The sequence below is a fragment of the Ictalurus punctatus genome, chromosome 3 (assembly GCF_001660625.3).
Source record: "Ictalurus punctatus breed USDA103 chromosome 3, Coco_2.0, whole genome shotgun sequence".
Taxonomy (NCBI): Eukaryota; Metazoa; Chordata; class Actinopteri; order Siluriformes; family Ictaluridae; genus Ictalurus; species Ictalurus punctatus.
This window is the reverse complement of record NC_030418.2, coordinates 25,093,150-25,120,539: the sequence shown is the minus strand read 5'-3', so window position 1 is coordinate 25,120,539 and position 27,390 is coordinate 25,093,150. Positions and strand designations below refer to the sequence as shown.

The following is a 27,390-nucleotide window of genomic DNA, read 5'->3' as shown; positions in this document are numbered from 1 at the left end:
CTGATTGGAAGGTTATGAGTTCAAACCCTAGCACTGTCAAGCTGCCACTGTTGGGCCCTTGAGCAAGGCCTTAACTCTCAACTGCTTGGTTGTATAAAAAAACATACCAGTAAGACTCAGTGCTGCTGCATCAGTCACTTTATACTATGGAACTTGTTTTTGCTGCTGTACTTGTGCTGCTACATTACACAATAGCTTACAATTTACAGTCCATGTTTCCAGTTTACAGTCCATGTTCTGTGTCTTGTCCTGTGTATTTATTGTTTTGCACTCGTCTCACACTGTTGTGTATTTGCACTTTATGTAGTCTTGTGTACTGTTCCGTGTTGCACCATGGTCCTGAAGAAACGCCATTTTGTTCCAATGTTTACAAGCTATATAGAGGAATGAGAATAAAAACCCACTTGACTTGACTTGATTTGGCTGTTAAGGGTAGACACGTGGAGCACTTTTGCCAGCACAGCGAAAGTCTGAGCAAGAGATTCTCAGCACGTTTGTCTCAAGATGGGGATCATGTGTTTGAGCCTGCCATTGTATCATGGCACAGTTAATTGGAAATAGAAGAGAGTTTAGCTACTCCAGCACTGAGAATGGAGCTTTCAAGCAGCTCTGTCTCAGGGCACAAGCCTCATACATTAAACATAAAAGTAAAAGGTAAAACGTAGGTAAGAGAAAAGGAAAAGTGCAAAGAGTCAGAGATTGAAGACGAGATTTTCCCTGGGGTAGGTTCTAGGAGAGACTAAAAGAACATGCTGAATTTGTACTGAAAAAGGAAGTATAGTTGGGACAGCAGTCCAAGAACTTTAAGTATCTACAAGTAACTCCAGAATTAGTGTCGCCTTTAAAGAGAATGGGCGAAAACATCATATAAACTACACACACAATCATTTGCATTTTCCACTTGGCAGAACATTTTCATAGTGACACCACTTTTTGTGTTTGAAATTACCACTAAAGAATATGTACGCTAAATGTATTACTCACAGTCTCCAGGCAGTTTATTGTTGCCTTTGAACTTTTCCTTTTTGCCAAATATGAGGGTGCACACATGCAATCATCACCATGAGAACTCATATAGCTGTTGATACGTTTGTTTCTGTAAGGGCAGGGACATAGGATTATACTGTACATACTGTATGTAGCATACAATATATACATCCATGTACAGTGGCTCCTACACAGGGTCGCAGGGAGCCTGGAGCCTATACCAGGGAACTCAGGGCACAAGGTGTGAGACACCCTGGATGGGGTGCCAATCCATCACATGGCACAATCGCACACTCACAATACACATTCACACACTACGGACAATTTGGAAATGCCACTCAGCCAACAGCGCATGTCTTTGGAGTGGAGGAGGGAAGCACGGGGAGAATATGCAAACTCCATACACACAGGGTGGGAGGTGGGAATCAAACCCCCAACCCTGGAGGTAAGAGGCAAACATGCTAAGCACTAAGTCACTGTGCCCCCCCAAACACAGTATATACAGTATGTATATATTATATGTGTATCTACTATCAATAGTTTTGAAAAAAGCAGCATATACCGTGCAAACTTGCTTTCATTAAGCGCTTTATACTGGTCAGTGTTGCGGGGTATATGGAACCTATACAGGGAACACTGTAAGGGCACCACATACACACATTCACACCTAGGGGTGATTTATCTTAGGTACTCCACAGACATGCCCATGGATACACACACACACACACACACACACACACACACACACACACCCACACACACACACACACACACACACACACACACACAAATGCACACACAATGGAGAATGACCGACCCCACAAAATGCAGTGTTTTTGGAATTACAATAGGAATCATGTCTCCTTTTTAATGGTCAGATCAGAGCTCCGTCTAACTAGTAAAACTGGACATTGCATACAAGAAAAGCTTCCACACCCACTGTAAAATAAGGTGGTGAATCATTGATGTTTGGGGCTGTTTTGTGGCTGGCAGTCCAGGGACAATTGTAAAGATTGATTGCATCATGAATTTTACTATGTTCTGGAATATTTTACCCTCAAAACACGCTTGCCTTTTCCAGGAAAATAAGACTTGCTGTAGATTGAACATTTAGAAAGACATTCAAAGCAGGAAGGAAATTGCTACAGGGAGACAAAATCAATGTTTTTCAATGGCCATCCCAGTCTCCGGACATGAGCCCATCTGAAAATCTTAAAGAGGAACGTTCACATGCACATATCTGTGAACATATAGAAGCTTGAAATTTTCCGTATGGAAGAGAGGCTTTACAAAATCTACATGATTATTAATACAACACACCAATATGTATAAGCTTAAAATACCTCTAATTGCTATTGCTAATTTGAATTTCTATAAATGAAATCAAAATTAAGCTTTTATAGTTTTTTCATTTTAATAAATTAAAACTATTATTTCATAATTAATGTAAAATGCAACCTATATGTATTCTGTATACTGATGTTTACATTGAAGGTGACAATGCTTTCGGAGTTGTTTGCATTTCTTTCAATAACTATTTGAAATGGAATCATGAGCTAGTATTTATGATGCATAACACCTGACTGACACGCATAATCATCTTTAAACGTGGATAAATAATCTACAGATGACTTTAGGCAAAAGACTATCATAGAGCTGACAGACACAGGTGTGATATACAGTAGCAACTAGAAGATTGTGATGAGCAGAAAGAGTAATGTCATTAGATGGACATAACAGCCAGTCATTTAAATAGAAGGAAACAGACAGTTCTCACATCTTGGTTAAAGATGCCTGCAGCAGTCTGATAATGACATCACTTGTACTCTCTCAAGTCCTGTTGTGTATTTGTGTGTGTGTGTTGTATTTCTAGTGTTATTTTATAGGCTGTGGCAGAATTGTGGCAAGTTTGATGTAGCACTGCTCAAACAGAAGGCATGTCAGCAGTAAACACTTCAAAAGGATGTGCAGAAAATTTGTTCTCCCCAAAATCATGTTATTTTGATATAAGGCCCTCTAAATTCAGGAACGCAGGAAATTAAAGAGCCCCAACCAGAGACGGGCAAAAATACATAAAAATGAAATGTGATTAATAATATTAAATAGAAGTGTAAGTGTAACTATACTGTAATGACTTACAAAATATTGTAATGAAATAATATTGGTATAATATTGTACCAAAACAGGACAGAGTGGCTTAGTGATTAACATGTTTACCTCGCACCTCCGGGGTTGGGGTTTTGTCCAAAGACATGCATTGTAGGCTGATTGGCATTTCCGAATTGTTCGTAGTGTGTGAATATGTGTGCGATTGTGCTCTGTGATGGGTTGGCACCTCGTCCAGGGTGTCCCCTGGCTTGTGCTCTGAGTCCCCTGGAATAGGCTCTAGGCTCCCCGTGACCTTGTGTAGGATAGGCAGTACAGAAAATGGATTATACCAAAATAATATCCATCCATCCATCTTCTATACCGCTTATCCTCTTCAGCGTCACAGGGAAACCTGGAGCCTATCCTAGGGAGCATCGGGCACAAGGCAGGGTACACCCTGGACAGAGTGCCAAGCCATCACAGCCACGCAAGCCACGAAATTACACATTCACACACTACGGACACTTTGGACATGCACTATGGACACCCAAGCCACACAATTACACATTGGACATGCCAATCAGCCTACCATGCATGTCTTTGGACTGATGGAGGAAACCAGAGTACCCAGAGGAAACTCCCGCAGCACAGGGAGAACATGCAAACTCCGCACACACAGTGGGAATCGGCCACGGCGGGAATCGAACCCCTGACCCTGGAGGTGTGACGCGAACTTGCTAACCACTAAGCCACCGTGCAACAAAATAATATTTATAATATTATATTGTAAGAGGGACACAAAATCAGTATTGCCACACCTGGAGATGTTAGCATTCCTATAGATCACACACTAACACTAACACTAGGTCTTTCAGAAAGTGCACTGGTTCTGTGGATTAAATAGTGAAGAATTGCTCAATTAAATGTCTATTTTGTTTCTAAAGTATTACTTTACCTGGGATGTTAACCTGCGGTTATATTTTACTCCGGTGTATTAGTGAGAGCTTATTAAAACTCCATGATTACAGCAGGCTTGTACTGTGAAAAACACATTAGTGAAATTGTGAAATCTTTTAAAGCCCATTTAAACACTGAGTGGTAATAGGCATGGTTTTTGGAACATGCTGAATAGAAACAAGTCAGTCGATACATTCCAGGATTTCAGTTTCCTCCCTGAAGAGTCATTCAGGCATTTGTTAGCACTGCTGTGCTCTTCACAAACTGTTTGCAAACAGAAGGTGCTTTGATGCGAGTACATGCTCTAAAAGCAACCAGAATCACATCATGGAAAATGAAATGCTATAGTATTTTAGAGTATAGTGACCATCATATACAAATTACAGAATGGGATTTTATATTCAAATACAGTTCTCAGTAACACTGTCCATTCATTTCAGAGCTTGGAAGCTGACAAAAATATTGAAATGTGAATTAGATATTTATGTGTACATAAATAAAATATATAAAAATTAATATTAAAATACAATAAATTAACTTTCTAGTTCCGTATTTGGACTTGTACTGTACTCTCTTGAAAGCGTAGTACTTTTCTTTGGTATTTCATGTATTCTATATTAGAAAGCTAGCTGATTATACAGGCTGACACCAAGGAAATAAAACATATCTACAGGTTGACTACTCTGATATACAAATCATCCTCTGAAAAAAATGTAAGTATACTGAGGGTAATGATGGCAAACCTCTTTCAGAGAAATGGGCCATCTCTAGCATAGGTCTGTATACTATATACTGCAAAACCTATCCACAAATTTAATAAGCATACGTATGTATGTATAGTATGTACTTATGCATTATGAAACCTAATGTTGAAGTGTAGATGGATCTATTTCTTCCATATGCTGACTATGGACATTCTCATCTCTGTATAGATGTCACACTCCCACAAGCTATCCATGCTTAGCTGACCCCTTGAGCTTTATCTCTACTCTCACCTTTTTCTTTTTTCTTTTCCCACTCTTGCTGTTAGCCTATCAGAGGCTGGTGAATTCACGCATATCAGCAAGACATGTGAGACACAGCACCCATTTACTCTCCTTTTTCAGCTTATTAACTATGAAACACATGCCTGTGCTTCTGTTCATCCTACAAATCATTATCAAAGGGCATATTCCAGCATATTCACTGTGCTCGGAGCTACAAAGGTCATCAGATTTCACCACAAATATTCAGTGTTAGGGGCTTCATCATGCAGGTCTCCAGAGTCCATCTCTCTCTCTCTCTCTCTCTCTCTCTCTCTCTCTCTCTCTCTCTCTCTCTCTCTCTCTCTCTCTTTTACACTCCTGGGCCCAGGGCCATTTTAGTGGCCCAAATCCAAAGGCAACTTCAAGATCCCTTACCCACTATAATAAACATAGTTTGTAGTCATTAACTTTGGTTATAAAAGTGGTCAAGAAATGTAGTGTTTCTGTATATAACATATTTTTTCTACCTAAATATTTTCTGAACTTTGCTTGGGTTTTAAGAAATTTGTACATGATTATGAATGTTCTGGCCAGTTAGGGAGGTAGTCAAGGAAAAAAAAAGAATAGCAAAGTGTGCAGATTTTATCTGACAAACATAAGCAGGCTATTAAAACAGCTTGAGATTGGAGGTTTATTTACAATTGCCATTAATACTTAGAATTAGTTAATTTCTTACATAATTACTTAGTGCACCTGCTGTTCATGACCATAGTTCTGAATCTGGGGTATGTGAAGCATAGGCAAGAAGTCCACAATAAAAAATGTTACTTATATTGTTATACACGGAATACATTTGGGTTTGAGATCAAATGATGAATGAAACGATAGATCAGAATTTCAGCTTTCATTTCCTGATATTTGCATCTAGATGTGTTAAATAACTTAGAACATGGAACCATTTGTTTATACCCACCTTTTTTCAAGTAATCACAAATGACAGAAGCTTCTTGTTTCCCAGATGTGCACTGTTAGATTGATTGTTTACTCAATTAATAGCCCTGAATGTTTATATATGTTGGCTATATTGGTTTATTTCAATACTCATTAACTGAGGTCAGTGGAATTGTTTCACAGTTAAAGGGATCAGTACTTTTTCCCCCCATCTAGAATTTTTCATGTTTAATAATATGATTTATAAATTGTTAGGGAGAAATCAGCTATATCCCATTATATTTGGATCACAACATGAGACTGTATAGTTATTGAACAGCACATGACACCAAACTGTAGTCAGAAAACAGGCCAGGCCCAAACACAAAAAGTCAGAACCACTAATCTACAAATCCAAAGGGGCAGGCAAAACCAGCAAACATGATAAACAGTCAGAGATTCAGATGACCAGAATGTCCAACATGAAAAAACAAACAGGTCAGAATTGCAGATGGTAAAGTAGGCAAGACTTCACAAAGATTAATTGGAAACTGTCGTTGATATAGTGCCTCTGCATGAGGAAGTGGTGGGAATCAGGTAAGCTAAGTGAACCCTAGATGTGGGATAGTACCCAGGTGATGGCGAACTTTGGTGGTGTGGATTGAAAACATCAGGGGAGCCTGTGACAAATGTCAACAAGAATTTTAAAATTCAACTTGACTATTGCTTGCAATAGAATTTTCCCAAGCATTGCAAGTAGCCAGCTAACATTAGAACATACAGTAGTAATGATCAATGAAATAAAAAGGCATTTACTGTAGTCTATAACACAACCAACCATTAAGCTACTGTTGACAGCTTGATAGCTATGAAATTAATGTAAGTTAGACTAACAATGTTTATTCAAAAGAACATCTAGGTAGCACTTAACTTCTTCATTTGCACTAACAAGTTTAATAAACCTGCAATGAAACAAACATATAGACCCAGTCCAACTAGTTCGTTAGAGTTCAGTTCGAATCTGTGTTTGTCATTTTCAGCTCCAGATGGATTGAGGATCTACAGATCATGATCCATCATAATCTTCCCAAGACACATCTCTAACTTGGGAACCTTTCAAGTTGCATTCTTTGTTCTTTTCAGACCACAAGTGGTGCCTTGCAGCTTCCAGAACCATGGACTTACTTTTTTTGTTGAAGAAATAAAAACACAATAAAACTTCATACACACATGGCTCCCTTATGGCCTAACAGCTTACAGCAAAAAATGTCTCTGCTGAGACCTGACCAGAAAATTCAGCTAGCACACTGCACAATGCACATTTCGCTTGTCCACAAGGTTGGACATGTATAACTTTTGAATTATAGTCAGAAAAGTTTAAACAAATGTTGGAGTCACTGAAACCGACAAAAGCTTGTAATGCAAATGAGAATAATTTTACAGTGTGATGAAAGATAGGATGTGATGGAAAACTATGCCTTTTAATTTACACTGAACCACTCTAATTGTGACAGTGAAAAGAGGCAAACAAACAACAAAAAAAATTGCAAGTCTTCTGAGAAGCAGCTTATCCATATCCACTGCTGGTTCTGGTGTTTTCACACTTGAGTTCTCAAGGCTTTAAAGTCTACACTTTAAAGGCTGTACATAGAATGCTGTGGATTTTTGCATAGTGTGGTGTGAAAGTTTGATTACGACGTAAAGGCATTTTTTAACATAACCACTCAACAACTGTTCTTCTGAGTCGTATCTAAAATGGGTCCAGTGTAACTGTTCAGTTTTATAGTTTCCTAAAATATTGACAGTGGTAAAGAAAATGAGAGCCCGGCAGCTGAGCTGATGTGAAGAGCAAGTGCAGGACTTAATGATGTATCACAAATAGCCTGTTTGAAAGGTGTTATGCATAGAGAATATTAACTTAATGTAATACAGTAGAATTACTGAAACAGATTCCAGTGCATCTGCATGAAGCTGACTGAATCTTAATGAAGGAGTCTGATGACCTATACATAAATAATAATACATCCTGTTGCTGATATGGCAGTTGTGGTTAATATTTTGGTATGTGTGTGTGTTTACATACCCAGGGGAAAAGAATTTGGCCATGATGTGGATTTTCTCCTTACTGTACCTAGACCTGGTAAAGAGGATGGACTTCTACCTGCTGTGATTAACCAACTCAGGACTCAGGTACTGTAACAGCTTTTGGCTTTTAACCTGAAACTCCTCTTCATCAGCATTCATGAGCGTTAACATCTGAGCGCACTTTCACTGTTCTTTAAATAGGACTTCTGTTCTTTGAAAAGGACACCCTGATTTTATTCCTGCACCCTAGTGTTATTAGTCAATTGAACTGTTCAAACGTCCTCGTATTGCATACGAAGTTATACAGTGCTATTAAAAAGTATTTGCCCCCACCCTGATTTCTTCTGTATTTCTGTATATCTCACACTAAACTGTTTCAGAAATTAAAACAAACTCTAAGATAAAACAAAAGCAACCTGAGTAAACACAAAATACAGTTTTTAAATGACAATGTTATTTCTTGAAGCAAAAAAAAGTTTTCCAATAACAATTGGGCCTGTGTGAAAATGCATTTGCCTCTGTAGTTACTAATTTACCAAATCTATGAAACTGTATTTCTAATGGGGTTCAGCTGGACTACACACAACCAGGTCTGATTACTGCAAACCCTGTTCAATCAAATCAACACTTAAATAGAACTTTTTCAACAGCATGGAGGTGGTTAAAATGTCTTACCCAGTAAAACACTATGCTAAAGTGAAAGAAATTCCAGAAATGATAAGGAAGAAGGTGATTGAAATACATAAGTCTGGGAATGGTTACAAAGCTATTTCGAAGGCCCTGGGACTCCAAAGAACCACAGCAAGCACCATTATTTCCAAATGGAAAAATTTGGCACAATAGTGAACCTTGCCAGAAGTGGCAGACCTTCCAAAATTCCTCCAAGAGCACAGCAACGATTCATCGAGCAAGTCACAAAAGAGCCAAGGACAACATTAAAGGACCTACAGGTCTCTCTTGCATCAATAAAGCTCACTGTTCATGACTCCACTATCAGAAAGACACTGTGCAAAAATGGCATCCATGGAAGAGTGGTGAGGTGAAAACCACTGCTAACCCAGTAGAACATTAAGGCTTGTATGAATTTTGCCAAAACACACCTTGATGATCCTCAACCCTTTTGGGAGAATGTTCTGTGAATTGATGAGTCGAAAGTGGGACTGTCTGGAAGACAGGGGTCCCGTTACATCTGGCGTAAACCAAACACAGAATTCCATGGTGGTGGAAGTGTGATGGTGTGGGGATGCTTTGCTGCTTCAGAGCCTGGGCAAGTTGCAATAATTGAGGGAAAGATGAATTCTGCTCTCTACCAGAAAATCCTAAAGGAGAATGCCCAGTCAATTGAAAGTAAGTTGAAACTCAAGCACAATTGGATTATGCAGCAAGACAATGAGCCAAAGCATAGGACTAAAGCCACCTCTGAATGGCTAAAAAAAACGAAAGAAGCAAAATTGAGGTTTTGGAGTAGCCTAGCCAAAGTATTGACTTGAACCAATTGAGATGCTGTGGCAAGACCTTAAACGGGCAGTTCATGCTCGATAAGCCTCCAGTGTGGCTGAACTAAAGCAGTTCTATAAAGAAAAGTGGGCCAAAATTCTCATCTCCAGTTATCAGAAGCGTTTGGTTGCAGTTATTGCTGCTAAAGGTAGCACAACCAGATTTTAAGTTTAAGATGCCTCACATGGGTTAGGGTTAGGTTTGTTTGTGGGTGGCTGTGGCTCAGGTGGTAGAGTGGGTTGTCCACTAATCGTAGGCTTGGTGGTTCAATTCCTGGGCCACATGACTCCACATGCCAAAATGTCCTTGGGCAAGACACTGAACTCCAAGTTGCCCCTGATGTCAAGTTAGTGCCTTGCATGGCAGCTCTGCTACTGTGAGTGTAAATGGGTGAATGAGACACAGTATAAAGCACTTTGGATAAAAGTGCTATATAAGTGTGCCATTTAAGGGTCCCCTTAAATGGCACACTTATAGAGCTTTTAAAAAAAATAGTTTTTCACATTGGTGATAAGTATTGGATAACTTTTTTGCTTCAATAAAAAATAAAAACTGTATCGTGTTTTTACTCAGGTTGTCTTTGTTTTATGTTGTATTTCATTTGAAGATCTAAAATGATTTAGTATGAGATATACAAAAAAAAAAAAACCCGGAAGAAATCAATACTGGCAAATACCTCTTCACAGCACTGTACATTATACAGTCATATTCAGAGTTGAGTTGTGCATGCATAGCGAGGCGTTAATAATGAAATTACTGTACATGCATCTTTATTCAGACCTCAGAGTAAAAGGTAAGTGTTAAGAGTAAAACAAAAGAGTAAAGGGTTGTGGTGTGTCTCAGTTACATGTTATTATTGTCTTGCTGTATATTGTCTTGAGCGAGGAGCAGGATTAAGTCCAGCTTCACTCTTCCCACAAATAATTCTTTATTTTCCAGGAGTGTATGATAATTAACAAATTTCACAGCTACACTTATCCACGAAAAAAGCCCACGTCTTACTCATATGTGCCAATTTAAAGGATCAGCGGTAAAACAGTAACCATACTTGAAGTTTACAATGTGTTTTCTTTTTGCTTCTTGTTTGTTTAGCCAATTATTTTGGGTGTGAATAAAAGTATATTACACTGAGAGAACAGCATTCCAAGTGTAAAGCGACTCTTTGATTAATGAGTAAACCAACCCATCTGTTCCATTAAATAAAATTATTTATTTACCCTTTCTTTGTGTGAGTGAAATTAAAAAATGTTTGTGAAGCTGGCAATCTGAATTTGAGCTTTCCCTCTGAATAACAAAAGATAATTTCCCTTATTGCTTATATAAATGGGTGAAGTCTTCAAACAAATGGGTTTCTAAGAAGCTAGATCCAGGGGTACCACTCCCACTTCAAAAACTTGGAACAGAAAAAAGAACAAATCAACACTTTAGCCTCCTAAGACACACACACACACACACACACGCACACACAAAATCTCACTCTCTCCAATACCATGAGAATTTGCACTTCTCCTCTCAGGAATTGGCAGAGTTCCTCGTAGCAGAATTCTCTCTGCAAAACAGTTTAGATTCTGTGGAAAATGTCATACTTTTCACATTTCTTGGTTTATCTCCCTCAAGCAGCATCTATCTATCTATCTATCTATCTATCTATCTATCTATCTAAGTATATAATGGTTGGCAGGCTCTATTAGGGGTGTAACAATAAACAGCATTCAAGTTCGCTATGATTTTTATATGGTGGTGTCTTGCTATGACACATTTTAAGCATTGCTTGAATATATGCCTTAGGTCTACATTTTCAGCTGAGTATAACCTTCAACATTATAAAAATACAATAATTGAAACTTCTGTATTGTTTGCATGATCGATTTAGACTCTTGAAATATGACTAATTAAACATTAGTTCTCTGGCCAAGCTTTCACTAGATTTCACTAGCTGTTAGATAATTGAGCTCTCAACATTGTGTAGCTCTCTGTAGCCCTAGATGTAGTTTTGGATCCTGCATTCTTCTACTACTGAATATGAACTTCCCAATCCCCACAATGATTTCTTTAGCTTGGAAGAAGCGCTAATATGCCAATACACTAGCTGTTTGCCTAACAGCAAGCTTAAAATAAAACATTTTTCTAAAACCCTTGTAGATTGTTCTGATTTGAAAAGAAGAGAAAGGTACTTTTTCAGAGGAGGAAGAATGGAAGTAATTAAGTTTAAATGCTTATTTAATCTCTTGCTGTATAAACAGTATTTTATTATGACTAGCCTATGACAATATTTGATAGATTGATGGACAGATGGTTGAAAGATTGATGGATGCATGACAGACAGACTGATAGATGGATATTTCTGCCAAAGCCCAGGGAATAGACAAGGGCCATAGCAGAATATATTATCAATTAATGAAGCAAGTTAATTGACTGATTAGGGAATTTGGTGACAGTTTTTGTAAAAAAAAAAAAAAAAAAAAAAAAAAAAAGGCTGCTGAAACATATCTGTCAAACACTTCTAGAACAACTATTCAAGCTTTCTGAAGACTACGGAGAAGAAACATGGTGGGAAAGGAGGAGAGTTGGATAAGGTGTTCTGCAGGAATTATCACTTCATTCTTTGGTCAGCACATATGATATTATGGCAGAAGAGTTGCCACAGGTGAGCAGAGCACTGTTCACGATTCTCGGGATTCACATCCTTGTTCTCAGTACACATCAGGAACTGTTCCATCAGCAATTTTATTATTAAAATCTGGAGAGCTTTATTAGACAATTTTTTTGAAGCTTGAAAGCAAGCAGGGGAAAGAGATCAGAGGAAAAAGATCATAAAAGTGTCAGTGGAGGGTCTTTGCCTTTGGAGTATGCATAGTAACACAGCTCTAAATAGTTGATGGAAGGATGGCAAGGGGGGAAACATACAGAGAGGGTGTGACAGAATATGAACGTAGCAGAAACGTCAGAGAAAGACGGCGAACAAAGGTGGGAAAGATGGAGTAGCAGCTAGATAGGGAGCACGACAGGGTGACAGGAAGCGAGAGAATGATGGAGAGAAAGACTTGTCAGCAATTGACTCCGCTGAGAAGAGAGTAGTAGATGAGGGGATAATGAGTGGGAGGTGTTTGATAAAATGCAGTCAGTGGCAGAAGCTGTGCTGGTGATGCTGTTGCCTACTGGCCCACTCTCTCTGTCATCTCAGAGTTAAAAAATCGCAGAGTTTAAAAATAACCCAGCACCCAACCGCCTCTCATTCCTTCCTTCCTTGTACTCTCTCTCTCTCTCTCTCTCTCTCTCTCTCTCGTGTGCAATCTCTCTCTCTCCCTCACTCTGTCTTGCTCACTCTCGCCTCCTCTACCAGTAGTCCCTGCTGGTAATTAGCCCTGTTAACTTTCCTTGGCAGAAACTATACTTTGCTCTAGAGTTGCTGTTACCTGTAGGGATATGGGTGCATTTGGCTGGGAAAACATGAAGTTCGCCTCCACAGGTCTCCCAGGGGCAGGCAAGTCTGGAGCTGCTGATTAAGTGGAGGCAGTGGAGGTCGTTGTACGTCGTGTAACCTTGTCATAGCTGATCTGGGCCCCTGTGGTGCTCACTGCATTGCTGAGACTCAGTATCACATGCCTGGCTCTCATTCTTTTAGCTTGATAGGAGGTAAAAATATATCCAAATAGAAAAAGACACTCTGACCTTGTAAAGATGGGCTTCATCGTCTTTCATTTTTCCCCCCGGCAGCTGGATATAAAAGCATAAGTGTGGGCCAGCGGAAAGGGCAGCCAGTCACTAACACAGAGACAGATGAGAGGAAGTTCTGGCCTAGAATCAGGATACACGGTGAACCTGCTTGCAACTTGCTTTTGTGCTGCCCAGGATTTATGTTAGTTATTTTGATTGTGAGGTGAGGTAGTTAAGGCTCTGAATAGTTTGTTTGAAATAATAGTGTTGTAGTGAACTTGACCTTCCAAACTCTACAGGGCACAATGTAACCTGTATCTAGTGTGTGGGTGTAGGGTAGGTTTGGCGTGTTGGTTGTAACTGGTTACACTGACTTGTGAATAGCATGGTCCCCATTCAAACTTAAAAGCTTTTTCTAATCAGAGACATTTTTCCCCAAGAGACATTGTGTGTAGTTATGTTACAGTAATTCCTTTTTCAGATATTGTTTATTTTAGAAAAAAAGCGCTCTGTCATAGGAATTTTACTCAGTTTACACACAAGAGTCGAAGCAACCATGATTAAAGATGTGGCTTCGGCTTATCACTGTTGTTACAATGTCATATTTCAACATTTCTAACAGGGTGAGTGACATGACATTCGCAACTCAAGTAATTAGCTCAAATTACACCCTCTGGAAATATTCAACACACAAGACCCATACTCATGGCCCATTAAACCCTTTCAAATGAAAAGGAACTACTATTAGTTTCAGCCTCAGTGTTCTGGGATAGGCTGATGAATGCATGAACCTTGACAATGCCTCTAGTTTATTAAATTTGCTTATGCTCAAATCTGATCGTAAAATGGGTGTACACAAATTGCAATGACATTAAAATATGCCATATGCAATGTTATTAATTTTGATAGTCCAGTGCGTGATTAATGTCGTTCACTGTATTTATAAATATTTATAAAGGATTTGTTTATTTGTTCAGAATGAAAATTTGGTTAACTTGTGTCATTTCTGATTTCAGTTAAATCTGACCTATTTGAATTCGAAAATGAATAAAAAGTTAGCTATAAAAAGAGTTTACATACTTACCTGCTGATGAGGAGGAAAATGGTTCAACATTCTACCTGAATATGGCCTTAAAGCACTTTATAAGAAACAGAGCACAAGCACACCACCATAACGGCCTTTATTTGCAGAACCCTCAGAGAAAATCTCTAAATGTCCTCCTGGGAAGTTCGTATTTATGAGCATTTATGAGTTGGGAAGTTGTAATTTTACTTCTATAATATATAACTTTACTTCTATAAAATGAATGCACATTGGGTGTTTTTATGTTTTTATGAAGCCACTATAAACTTTATCGTCACATATCACAATTGTACAATGCTATTGTATTTTGTGCGGGCAGTTAGCTGGTTTTATTGTAAATAAAAAAAGCCTCACAATAACTTGCTGCATATAGCAAGCACATAATAACTGAAATTAGTTTCTGGACGAGTTCAATTTCAACAAATTTACCGTCAACTGCAGATGTTGCATCCATTGATTCAACCATGCTTTCTTACTGACATGTCCCCAACTCAGAAACTCGAAGCTCAAAGAGTCCAGAGTTTCCCACTCGCAAATAAGACTTTGTGGTAGCGTTCATGTGGGTTCAACTTGTAAATATGATCTTTTCATCATGACTTAAATGCACCATGCCTCAACTTCACTGAAATGTATTTCCTCTGTTGTGTTTATTTCTTTCTTCAGATCTTGCATAGCCTGCTGAATGCTTTCTTTTTATTGGCTCAATATTTCAACATTTGCATAAATTAGGGTGTTTTCCTAATGTAATTTAATGCGTTAAGTATTTACCCCTGTGAAATTTTCCATATTTTGTAATGTTATAACCTGGAACTTAAATGGATCTATTTGGTTTGTATTTCAAGAATCTACACAAAATCGCTCATAATATTGAAGAATTTGGACATCAATATAGTTACTATAATTATTTACAAAAAAAAAAAAAAAAAAAAAATACAGGTTGTGATTGCATATGTATTCACCCCTGCTGAAGTGAACCCCAAATTTTTTATTTCGGTTGAAACAAGTTTGTATCAAAAGTCACATAATTAGTTCGATGGAGTCCACCTCTGTCATGTGTGTAGAGTGTCATGTGATTTCGGTATAAATACATCTGATTCTGGAAGAATCCAGAGTTTGTTAGGGAGCGCGCCTAAACAACCAGCATCATGAATACCAAAGAGCTATCAAAACAAGCCAGAGACAAAGTTCTGTAAAATGTATCAGGGTTTGGTTATAAGAAAAATGTGGAACTTTTAACATTAAATCCATTATAAAAACTTAGGAAGAATGTGGCACAACTGTGACTCTGCCTTGAGGAGGCTATCCTCCAAGAGTCACTGATCGGGTAAGGATGGAATTAGTCAGAGAAGCAACAAATACTTTGGACTATTTTGGACTATATGGTCAAAAGAACACATTCCTCTACAAGCTGACTTACCCCTTTTCGCATGCAGGGGGAAAACATTTGCAATTACCAGCTCTGTTGGATATGACGTGAAATGAATTACCTTCACAAGTGATATGCCCTACAGTCCTTTAAGATAAAAGTGTTATTTTGCACAAAGCCTGTTAAATATGCTTTGTGTGAATTAGGTAGTTTTGTAAGTTTTATAACCCTCATACATCCATAGTTTTATTTACACTCTCTAATCCTCTTGTGCTTGGTAATTTTGAGCATCAGACTCAATAGTTTCCTGCACAGCTTTAAAATCAAAGGCAGGAATGCTTCAAACACTTTGTGCTAACCCAGGCTAATCTCAATCAGAAGACAGAAAGGTTTGAAGTCTCCTGCTCTGCCTCACCACAGTCAAGGTATTAGATCAGGCTGTTCTCTAGGCCTGATGGTCAGAATATGGCAGCTGCTTGTGGCTCGCTTAAAAGAGAGAGTGAAATATGAAATCAAAAGCTGGAAAATCTGACCTTTCTGATAGCATTTATAAAAGTGGCAACTCTTTAGTGATCTTGGCCGAACCGTTACACGTCACTCGTTTAGAGAGCCGCAGGTGCTGCAGTCTGGCATCTGAGATTGACAATTTTGGTCAAGGCTGTACTAGTCCCTGGAAAGCACTGAGAGGAACCAATCACTGCTCAAATCACTGATGCCTCAAGGTTTCATAAAGTTCATAGAGAATCATGCAAAGCCGGTGACAACAATAGGGATTTGGAATGATACAGTATAAATTTCCAAGGCATTACAAGGAAAAATAATAATCAAATTAGCACATAAAATGAAGAAAGAATCTATATGAAGTCTCAAAAGAGATTGGCAAGATCAAAATATAAAAAAGAGTAGAGTAGATAATGTGCAAAAAGAAGACAACAGTTTTCTAACTCTGTTTGAACATAAGCAGGACATCATAATGAAACGAAGAAAGACAATAATAATCATAACAAACTTGATGAAAGCAGAAATGTATGTGCATGGTCAAGGTCAAGGTGAAGAGTATAACTGAGCTAAAAATAGTGTCTAAACTTTCCAATTTCACAAGTGGGCAGAGCAAGGCTTTGTGTCGAGGCTTCGAAACAATCTGACACCGTCTCCACAGTCACACCAAGTGGTCAATTGCAGGTTTGATCAGAAACAACCTTGACAACGATTCTGACAAGCATTGATGAATTATAACCTACATGTTGTTTGTGTCAAACAAGGAAGTGTGTGGGGGAGCAGATAGAGTTCTCAACTGGCATGCTGCCACCCTGGGTTCAAATTCTGGGTGAAGTGCGCCTGTCAGCATTGTTGTAAGAGCTATTTAAAAATTTGTGTTTTTTTTGTTTTTAAATGTGTTGAGCTTGGTTTTGTAATCTGTAGGCTCCTCATTGTGAATAACTATAGCTTATTTTGGTCATGAAAAATGGAGATTAATAAATGCAAAACTGTCCAAATTCTCTCTCGCCTAGGTAATAACCCACAACATCCCCCCATCTTTATTTTTATCAGGAAATTTGGTGGGATTTCACGTCCGATGATTAACAAGGCATCCTGAGGCAAGCAGTGACCATGGGTCAGTCCAAACACTATTGAATCATTTCAGTTTTATAAACGTATATAATAAAACTGACCGGAGAACAGTTCTGGTTCATTGGTTCATCTGGAGATCAACACCACCTAGCGGCGAACCATGGACATTTCGAAATGTTTCAAAACAGCATGACGTAATAACGAAGCCTCATTTGCTGTAATCTCGTGACTTGGCCAGCTTGATATGCACTCCGAACCACTGATTCGAAACAAAAGATTCATAAAGGTTTCAAAGCTTCATGAAGCAGTGCTTTGAAAGCGCCCATCACTAGTCAGTACTCAGTTAGTAAACATATTTATGTTGAAGTTTAAGTACAGATTATGTCCTTAATAGTGTACATTACATAAAACTAGCTGTAAGCAAGGACTTGATTATGAATGCATGTTTTCTTCTTTCTTCTCTAATTCTTTATTCTGACTTATTTTAATGTTTTAACCTTACTAGCCTATATTTCAGACATCAAATATAGATTTTCTTTGGAGGTTTAAAACTATATGCCAAAGTTGTACCACTATGAAAATATATGCAGAGCATCCAATCAGTGCTAAATTTCCTGGAATCAATTCCAAGTTTTAAATCAAGCTGGTAATTAACTTCATGTAACTCTAACACCAGAGGCATGTGAGAAAGTGAGGATTATTGACTTTCTCATTTGTACAAGGTGAGTACAGCTAATTAGATTGGCTCATCTCAATTTCTAGAAAGTTTTTACCAAACCTAAAACTCATTGGAAAAGTCATGAAGCCTGGGACTTGTTGAAACTAATCAACCTGACAATAACATTTTGTATCAAACAATCTCTAGTATTTCAGACCTATGGAGTTGTATTAGCTGATCAGCATTGGGATTCAGAGCTAGTGGTGGGTGGATGGGGAAGCAGCCAGCTTTAGCTTTAGTTGATTAGAGTTTTGGCTTCTTTCATGATGGGAAGTGAAATGCTCCATATAATTACATACCAAATCAGCTCCTCACCTCAGAGCAGCAATTTCATCTTCACTTCTGCTGGTGTTCAGTTGCGCCCAGAGGCTCATTACATGAGAGAGAGAGTGTGTGTGTGTGTATGAGTGTGAAAGACGGAAAGGGCAGAAGGGCATTGAAGTACAGAAAGAAGGCAGAAATGACTGGAGACTTTCATCCACACCCTTGTTGTAATTGTCCTCTTCTCCTCAGTCTCAATCACCTTCTACTTCATTTGCTGAGTTTGAGGTCACTTTATCTTATACTGCAGGCTGGAGAGGACTTTTTAGATGAAGGAAAAGTGATAGGCTGTTTCTGGCACAGTGGTCCAGAAATTACATTGAGTGAATGTGACTTCTGACCAGTAGAGACACCGAATGGGTGTGTGTGTCTGTGTGTACTTTAAAGAGAGAACATTTGTGCATTATAATGTATGAATAGGTAAGAGAAAGACTGGGTGACTGACCAGCAGAAAAAGAGAAAATGAGTGTGTATGAGAATGATATCAAAAGCACTGTTGCTCCTCTGGCAATTATTGCTCTTTAGTAAGAGTGCTGAAGATTTATAGGCTGCAAGAGGGTTATAGTAACTCAACAATTATTGCAGGCACTGGAATTAAACTGACAATTTGTAATCTTAATCGCCTTAGTGCTGTTCCCATCAGGAACTGAATAATCAGAGCGGGCGTAGGCCCAGAGGAAATCAATTTACAGCTTCCATCCTCAGCCAGCCCTGACCATCTCTCTTTTACTCTCTCCCCCTCCTGTCTTCTGTCTCTTTATCTCTCATTCTCTCCTTCTGCATTTCTTCCCAGTATTACCTATAACCCCAATTACTTTTTTGTGTGTGATTTTATCCTTTTTTCCCCCTTTAATACATTTACTCACCTCAGTTTTACCTCAGATTTTTTTACTCTGGTTTAAAGCGATCGTTTTGCTTTTTCAGCCACTTCACCCCTCCCCTGTGTTTTTGTTCTCGCTCTGTCTTCCTCTGCATACCTATTCTGCTTCCTGCTTGCCTGCATGTGCTCTGTGGTAAAGTCTGGAATTGATTTAATTTCCCATGGAGTGGAACCATTTAGCACAGATTGAGAACGGCATCCTGCTGTTGTCACCATGTTAAGAGTTACAATTTAGCAGTGATTGTATACCAAGAAAAAGTGCCCTTTAGCAGTCTCTGGTCTTTAATGAAAAACTGGGTATTCACTGTTTGTGCTATAATTCCAAAATTTCCATGCATATGTGACAATGGGGGAGTGGGGGATCCTGTATTGAAGAAAAGTCTTGTACTGACAATAGCCCTATTAATTAATGTATAATGTATTTAAAAGCAAATCCAGATCTTTTTGCTTAAAATTGCATGTAATGAATTAGAACCTATATTAAAAAATAAATGGATTGTTCATGTGTAAAAAGGATAGAACATAATGCAATGTAGTTTGCATGTTCTACCTGTGCTTCGGGGGTTTCCTCCAGGTACTCCGGTTTCCTTCCTCATTTGAAAGACATGCATTGTAGATTGATTAACATTTCCAAATTGTCCGTAATGTGTGACTGTTTGTGTGCGATTTTGTAGTGTGATGGATTGGCATCCCATTGAGGGTGTCCCCCACCTTGTGCCCCGAGTTCCCTGGGATAGGCTCCAGACTCCATGCGACTCTGTATAGGATAAATGGTATGGAATGGATGGATTTTCCTGTGTTTATATCATGTACATATCATCTCTCACTTTTCAGGGACTTCTCCTGTACTCAGACTTCCAGGAGTCAACCTTTGACCTTAGCAGTTTGCCAAATCGTCGGTTTGAAGCCATGGACCATTTCCAGAAGTGCTTCCTGATTGTGAAGTTGAAGAAGGACCAGGTGGTTGGTCAGCAGGCAGAGCAGAGATGTGGGAGAGACTGGAAAGCAGTGCGGGTGGATCTGGTGGCACCTCCAGCTGAGCGCTATGCCTTTGCCCTGCTGGGCTGGAGTGGCTCCACGGTAAGGGACAAAAGATCTGTGGGCTGTGCACCAAACAAATCCAAATCAGTGTATCCTTCTGGCTCAAGAATGCTTGGAAAGTTATTTTTGATTTGCATCATGGAATCAGGAGTGAGTTGATTATAGGTGCCTCTAGAAACTGATATACCCTTTCTCATCACATGGTATTCTGGGTGGCAGTTGGCTAAAAAAAAATACATCCTCATTCTCTGACCTCTTCCTAGAGATCTATCCCACAATGCTTAAGGGCTAGACTGGGATTAAGGAAGATGGGACCCTCGTTATTTTTTGGTGCTAACATAAAACATTGTAATATTCAGTTTAAGTGATATTATGAAGTCTCTACATTGATATAATGGAAATGTGGTTTAAACTTGATTTAAATAAATCGGTTTGTGGACTTAATTTAACCTTTAATTCTTACTCTCTTTTTGTGCTTTTGTAGCCAGGCTAATTACATTGTCAGACTCAGCAATGGGTGATTATGCTGTCATTAGGCTAAATGCCAAAAGAAAAAAAAGGCAGCACAGGAGAAAGGTAGGGCGGCTAGCTAGACATAAACTTTCTGCACAAACAAGGCAGAACTCAAGCAGGCATTAGACAATTTGCACACAAGCAGATTTGGTAGGGTGGGGTCGTGGGTGCTGAGTAATGATTTTTAAATTCTTTTCAATTCAGTGCCAATGAAATTACGTTTCATTCAATTTCAATTCAAAGTCACACAAAAGAAAGAAAGAAGAAACTCCTATGGTACTGAAGAGTAGAATCCCAATTTAAGAATTTTTGTTATTGCTTTCCCTCAATTTCCCCACAAATTTCTCACCAATTTGGTCACTTCCCAATTCCCACCCAGGAGCCAGCTCTCCCCTGTCATAAGCCAGCTACCAACAGGAGAGGCTAAGACGTGGGAGGCTAACTCCATCCAATACACGTGAAGCCAACCAACCTTATCTTTTTTCCACCTGCTGCTCATGCTGAGTCACAGGGCAGCATAACATACTCAGAGGAAAGCGCTATCTACCCTCTTCTGCATACATGACCTCACAGACACCCATGATTGGCTAGTGTCTGAGTGACAGGGGACAGAGAATATACCTGCTTTCCCACTCAGAGAGCTTTGCCAAATTTGCTTTCTTGGTTCTCAGCTATGGATGGCTCTGGCACCATCAGGATTTGAACTTGCAATCTCTTGAACATAGGGAAACCCAGGGGCCAGACATTTAAAAAAAAAAAAAAAAGGAATACATTTATTTAACCATTTCGCTTTGATATGAAAACATTTCACTATTCAGTCAGTATTATTATATATACAATCAGTATTGTGATTACCATTAAGCCATGTTCTGCTCTTTTCGGTGACACTGAAAGGATGTAGAGGAAAGAGCAAGATATTTTTTGATATGCTGCTAGAAAGTTTCATTTAGATTATCACTATGCTGCATATATTCAGTTCATTTCGTTATTATACAAGATAAAAGTGTATTGTTTATCCATTAATTCTGTTTTTTGGTCACCTGATAAAATTTATCATTTGCTCCACCATTCTTTGCTTTATTACATTGCTTTGTTCATTCGTGGGCTCTGCGGTGTCATGCGGTCTCCACTTACAGTGTTTTGTTGATAAACAGTGCTACACTGACCATGACCTTTGGGAAATTAGCATAATGCAGAAAGCATTAGTGATTAGATGAGATTAATAGAGAGGAATTTAAATAGGTCTGCTGACCATGATAAGGCTTTCTAAAGAGATTAATGTCAAATGGTGCATTTAATTCAACCTGCAGATCGGCAGAAAACTGCATTTAGATCGTAAGTGCAGATTAGAACTAATCGTGACTGAGGTACTGGAATTTAAATTTGAAAAGTTTACTTTTTTTGTGTAATTGATTAAGAGGAAAATAATAGAGAAGATTAGTTTGTCACCTTCCACAAAACGTTTGCTCTGCATCTAATGTGTGATTTACTTGTAAAAGCATATTTGTATGTTATATATACTGTATATATATATATATATATATATATATATATATATATATATATATATATATATATATATATATATATATATATACACATACACACACACACACAGTACTGTGCAAAACTGTACAGCAAAGATGCCTTCAAACATAAAGAAATGAAATGTTTCTACATTTTACAAAAACACTAAAAAGTGCAGTAATAAACAGTGATAAATGGAACAAAGTCACTATTTAATTTGAGGACCCTTGGCTTAAAAAAAATGAATAGTCTCAGGTACACTTTCTACAGTTTTATAAGGAAATGAGCTGTAAGTGTTATTGAGCATCTTGCAGAACCAGTCACAGTTCTTCTGGAGATTTTGACTGTTGCACTTGCTTCTTATTTTTGCAACAAAACCCAGCAGACTTCATTATGTTTATTGTCTGAAATGTGGTCTCTTATGTAATATGCTGCTTTCTTTACTGACATTTTTCTGTAACATTTAATTTTGTCCTGGAAAACTAATGTTTGGAAATCTAAAACGTTTTTGTACTGACTCATAGTCATAAAAGCCATAAAATAAAAGTCTATAAAAAAGTTTGTACTAAAAAAATAGGGTGTCTACAACTTTTGCACAGTACTGTATGTATACATATACATATACATTTCATTTTCAAGAGCTGTAAGCTGTAATTATCAAGATTAAAACAAAAAAAAAGGCTTGAAATATTTCACTTTATGTGTAATGAATCTAGAATATATGAAAGTTCCAGTTTTTGAATAAAATCACAGAAAAAAAATAACTTTTTAACTTTTTTTGGTGACTGTGTCTGTGCAGCAGTTTGAACGAGACCTGAGGAGATTTTCCCGTCTGGAGCGAAACATGCTATTGGACAATCATGCCCTCTTTGACAAAACTACGGTATGTCATACACATAACACGCACTTTTCTACATCTAGGACCCAGCATTTCCTTCCACAAGCAAATACGTATATAAAATCATGTACAGTAACACTGCAATAATCCTACACCTGGGACAACTCACTACATCCTATTTGTATGCACTGTATGTGCATGTGAGTGTTTGTGTATTCACTACATGCAGCAAACATCTAAGGAATTTAAGCTATATATTTAATGTAATGTTAGATCACCAAGATGACAAATCTCTGTTCTGGTCTGTAGGAGGAAAGGTGCCACTGAATCAGGCTGGATCTCCTCTATTGTCTCTTTAGAATTGTCAAAAAAAGAACCTTATATGTGATGTAGGAAAGAGAAAGGACTGTGACGCAACCGTGAGCTTAGTTGCGATCTTGTGCTTTCTACTTGTCTGTGGAAACTGTATGAAAGCTTTACACTGCTCTTGATCACATGATGTGCTGACGTTTTATGAGTTGTAGCACACAAAACACAGTAGCAGCACAAAATATGTCAAGCTTTCACTGATGATGTAGGCTTTTTTTGTTTGGCTGTACTTATTTTAAGATGCCTAATTGATAAAGGAGGCACAAGACGCATTAACATTTTGCAATTTTTCTTTTTAAACAAAATCAGCTGCCTCTCTGAGTACACACAGCTAAAACTTCACACATTACAGTAATGTAGATAATGTGGAGCTGTCAGTAAGCTCACGTAAATGCACTCACTCAGTCACGCAAAAGACACTCATGTGGCATACACACACTAATGGAAGACATCTGCATATTACATATACGATTATGCAGAAAATGCTTCTAATGCCTTTCATAATTGAGTAATTTGCTTACTTGACATCCTTTACCAATTCAGCGCAAATAAAAATACCACATGACACATTCAAAGCCTTTATACACACTTTCCCCCTTTAAAAAAAAACTGTTCTTATCAAATTTCACTTTCACCGAGACTGACAGGAATTTAGCCTGATAGTGACCAACATTAACATATAATGACTGCCACACTGTTTTTTCTGTAACAAAGTAATCCATCAACGTCGTATCCCAATGGCTCGCTGTCACAGCACAGCCTCAGCCATGCTGATAGCCAATCAGGACTGACACCTTGGGAGGTTTCCTCCAATGGGCCTGCAAATCATATAATGTGTGCTGTCATATCTGTCACATTTCCTGGCAGCTCAGATGAGTCGATTTATGATCCAAGATGAATGATAAAAGTAGACTATAATGATAGACAACTGCATACTGCCTTCAGGGTCTTGTTCAGATGTCCTTGTTTACTAATATTTTGTATTGTCTGTCTCTCTGTTTGAGTTCTCATTTATGCATGTCAGTGTTAACTGGAACAAAAATAATGCATGTGAGATTTTCAGTCATGCAGGTCACTTTGAATGTCTAGATATAAACTTATTTATACCTTCTTTAATAACTGCTACCAAAAATCTCATGACTGTAACTGTTGTATGCTCACGTTTCATTTTATAGTTAAATACCACATGGACATGGTCTGTAGATAAACTTCATATGGTCCTCCATTATTCATCATTTGTTCATTCGTATTCAGTACCAACTTTATCCAGGTCAAGGTCATGGTGGATTCTGAGCTTATCCCAGGAACACTGAGGTGGGAATGCACCATGGATGGGATGCCAGGGCACTATACATTCACATTCACACACTCATTTACACCTAGCACAATACAGCCTCACCAGTCCAACTACTGGCATATTTGTGGGGGATGGGAGGAAATCAGAGAACCCAGAAGAAACCCATGCAAACCCATTCTTCTAGCAGTTCCCCTGTGCCCCACAGTTTGAATACAACTTAGAGTAGATATTGGTAGTTTTCTCAAACATGTTTCCTCACTCATCTGACAGGGTTTATTAGTTCTTCCAAGACCTTTAGTTCTTCTAATATCCTACTAGTAGAATGTAAGATTAGGGGCAAAACATGAAGAGTCCAGTCATCTTTACTTCTTATTGCTCGACCTCAAATAATATTAGAACAGTTATGGGACCACATATTTAAAACCCCAGCTCAATTGAAATGATCTATGACATATATACAAATACAATTCTGATTCATGTAAGATGTTGGGATACCAGATGATGGACTCAATGCTGAGTCAGTGTGTATACTTTTGCCACTCGTGACTTCAGGTCCTGTCCCATGAACTCATTTGCATTGTGTGGTTGACGTGAAGTCAAGCAGCCAGTGATGTCGGGTTTTCAAACATGCCACAGGAGTCACACAAAGGGAGACGACCTGTCTCTCTCCATCTACAAGGTGAAAAGAGGGTCAGCATTCAGGCCGATATGAAAGACGAAATGACATTTGGAGAGTTCATTTAAAGTCAGAGATGCACAATGACTTTGGGAGCACCGATGCTTGGAAGAGGAGACAGTGGCACTGACAATGTTTATTCAGAGACAGAGACTGGAAGGGATCTCGGGAGGCTATACGTGTACACACACTGTCACACTGATACAGTCCTCAGTATAATGTCTTGGGTGAAGGTCAGTCTTTATTGTGGTAAGACATGGAGAAGAAGAAGTCAGTGGACAGTATGCTATTCAAGCATCAAGTTAATGAAGATCAATTAGATACCTCTTTCTCTGTGCCGCTTGCACACATAGAGCCCTCTTTTTATTCCGCTGCCTAAGACCAATGCCAGTGGTGTGACATTGGCTGCCGTGAACACTTAATTAACCAGAAGAAAGTATAGCTGACACAGCTGAGTTAATGGTGCTTTTATTTTTGTGAAATGCTCTAATTGACCCTCTGATGATGGAATGAACTATGTCTTGTTCCTGTCTAATGGATATATATTAAGAAAAGGGCATAGTCTGATGAAGTTGCATAATTATCACATGGCTGAAATCTTGACAAGGTCATCCTGTGTGTTGGCAGCCATTTTCTTTCTTGATGATGGATGTTATTGAGTGTTCCAGTTAAGAACAAGGCAGAACATGCTTAAATTACACCAATTACAAGCTAGCACTTATGTGAATAACCCCAGCACCTCTACAGAAGATGTAACAGCTTTAGGAAGGTGGTAATTATTGACTAATGGGAGTCTGTAGCAGGGTAGTTCTTAGCGGTTTGCTTCAGAGTGCCACATAATTTTAGAGATTCACACAGAAATCGGAGTGCTGTTGAAATGTGCTCCTGTGAGTCCAGTGTGCAAGTTTGCAGGGTTTCTTTGACTCTTGTGTGACTTTGAAAGTCATTGGATAGGCACCTCTGACTTGAGGCAATTTTATGTCTTTGTAGGAATAACAGATTCAGATGTAAATCAATGTTTTGTATAGGCTTGACACTTATGTCATCTATCATTCTCTAAGCAATGAAAATATGAAAGCAGAAATGTACTGTTTGCTTGGCCAAGGGTGTGTGGGTGTGTGTGTGCGTGTGTGTGTGGGTAACTGTGTCCTCTGCTGTAGGGCTGAAGGTGGAGGATAATTAATATGTGGTCTGGGCTTTGATGAATGAGGACATTGGAAGATTTCATCAGCTTCAGACAATTCTGCTCCCTCCCCAAACAGGAGGTTTGTATGACCCTGCTAACACCTCCTAAAATAGTCCCCTCTCTTTGGCGGTCATTGGGTGTAGGTGCGTTCTTTAAAGACATTTGTCAAAATTTAGCATTGTGAATATAGCTTTTCCTTTGTTATTATTCTTCACTGTTCTTGTGCGGTGCATAGGAATTTGGTTATTCCAAATATTAATGGTGTGTGTGTGTGTGTGTGTGTGTGTGTGTGTGTGTGTGTATTCTTTCTGGTAGGGTAATTACTCAAAGCCAGATGTAAGAGAATGATTAATAACCAAGTAGTGTGCAGACTCTGAAGCCGGATGTCCTGGCATAGGGGATGTAGCGGTATCTATCATATAACATGGCATAATTAATATCCCCTCATCTACATGAGAGCCACTCTAATTGTCCAGAGAGCTCATATCACTTACTGAACACTCAAAGCTACAGCCAAGTCCACTGACTGACAGTGGACAAAAGTGCAGACAGGATTTATTTCTACAGGTTTATTTCCTTAATCTATTCCATTAACCATGACTGTCAGCAGCTTTACATAACATATACAGCTGCTTATGCTTGCACAGAACTTTTATGATAATTGCCTAAACTTTGTGGATATTTCTGAGTAGAACTGGTTTGGTGTTTAAGCTTATAATGGTGAGTAAGACCTAGTGTTTTTATTGTGTACAGAAATCCATTTATTTTAATAAATGCTAGCTTGCTTCTTTTGCTTTGTGATTAAGCCAGAAGTCTTTCTTCCCACAGATCTCTCT

The 27,390-nt window shown here is 38.6% G+C and overlaps 1 protein-coding gene across 1 annotated transcript in view; it reads left to right on the top strand.

The window, feature by feature from the left end:
* The window catches only part of dntt (deoxynucleotidyltransferase, terminal), a 131,507-nt gene that overhangs the window by 59,315 nt on the left and 44,802 nt on the right, over positions 1–27,390 (top strand). Inside the window, exons 8-10 of the mRNA XM_017463184.3 lie at positions 8,015–8,117; positions 19,942–20,187; positions 22,988–23,071. Coding sequence (XP_017318673.1) covers positions 8,015–8,117; positions 19,942–20,187; positions 22,988–23,071 — 433 coding nt within the window. The remainder of the gene's footprint in view (positions 1–8,014; positions 8,118–19,941; positions 20,188–22,987; positions 23,072–27,390) is intronic.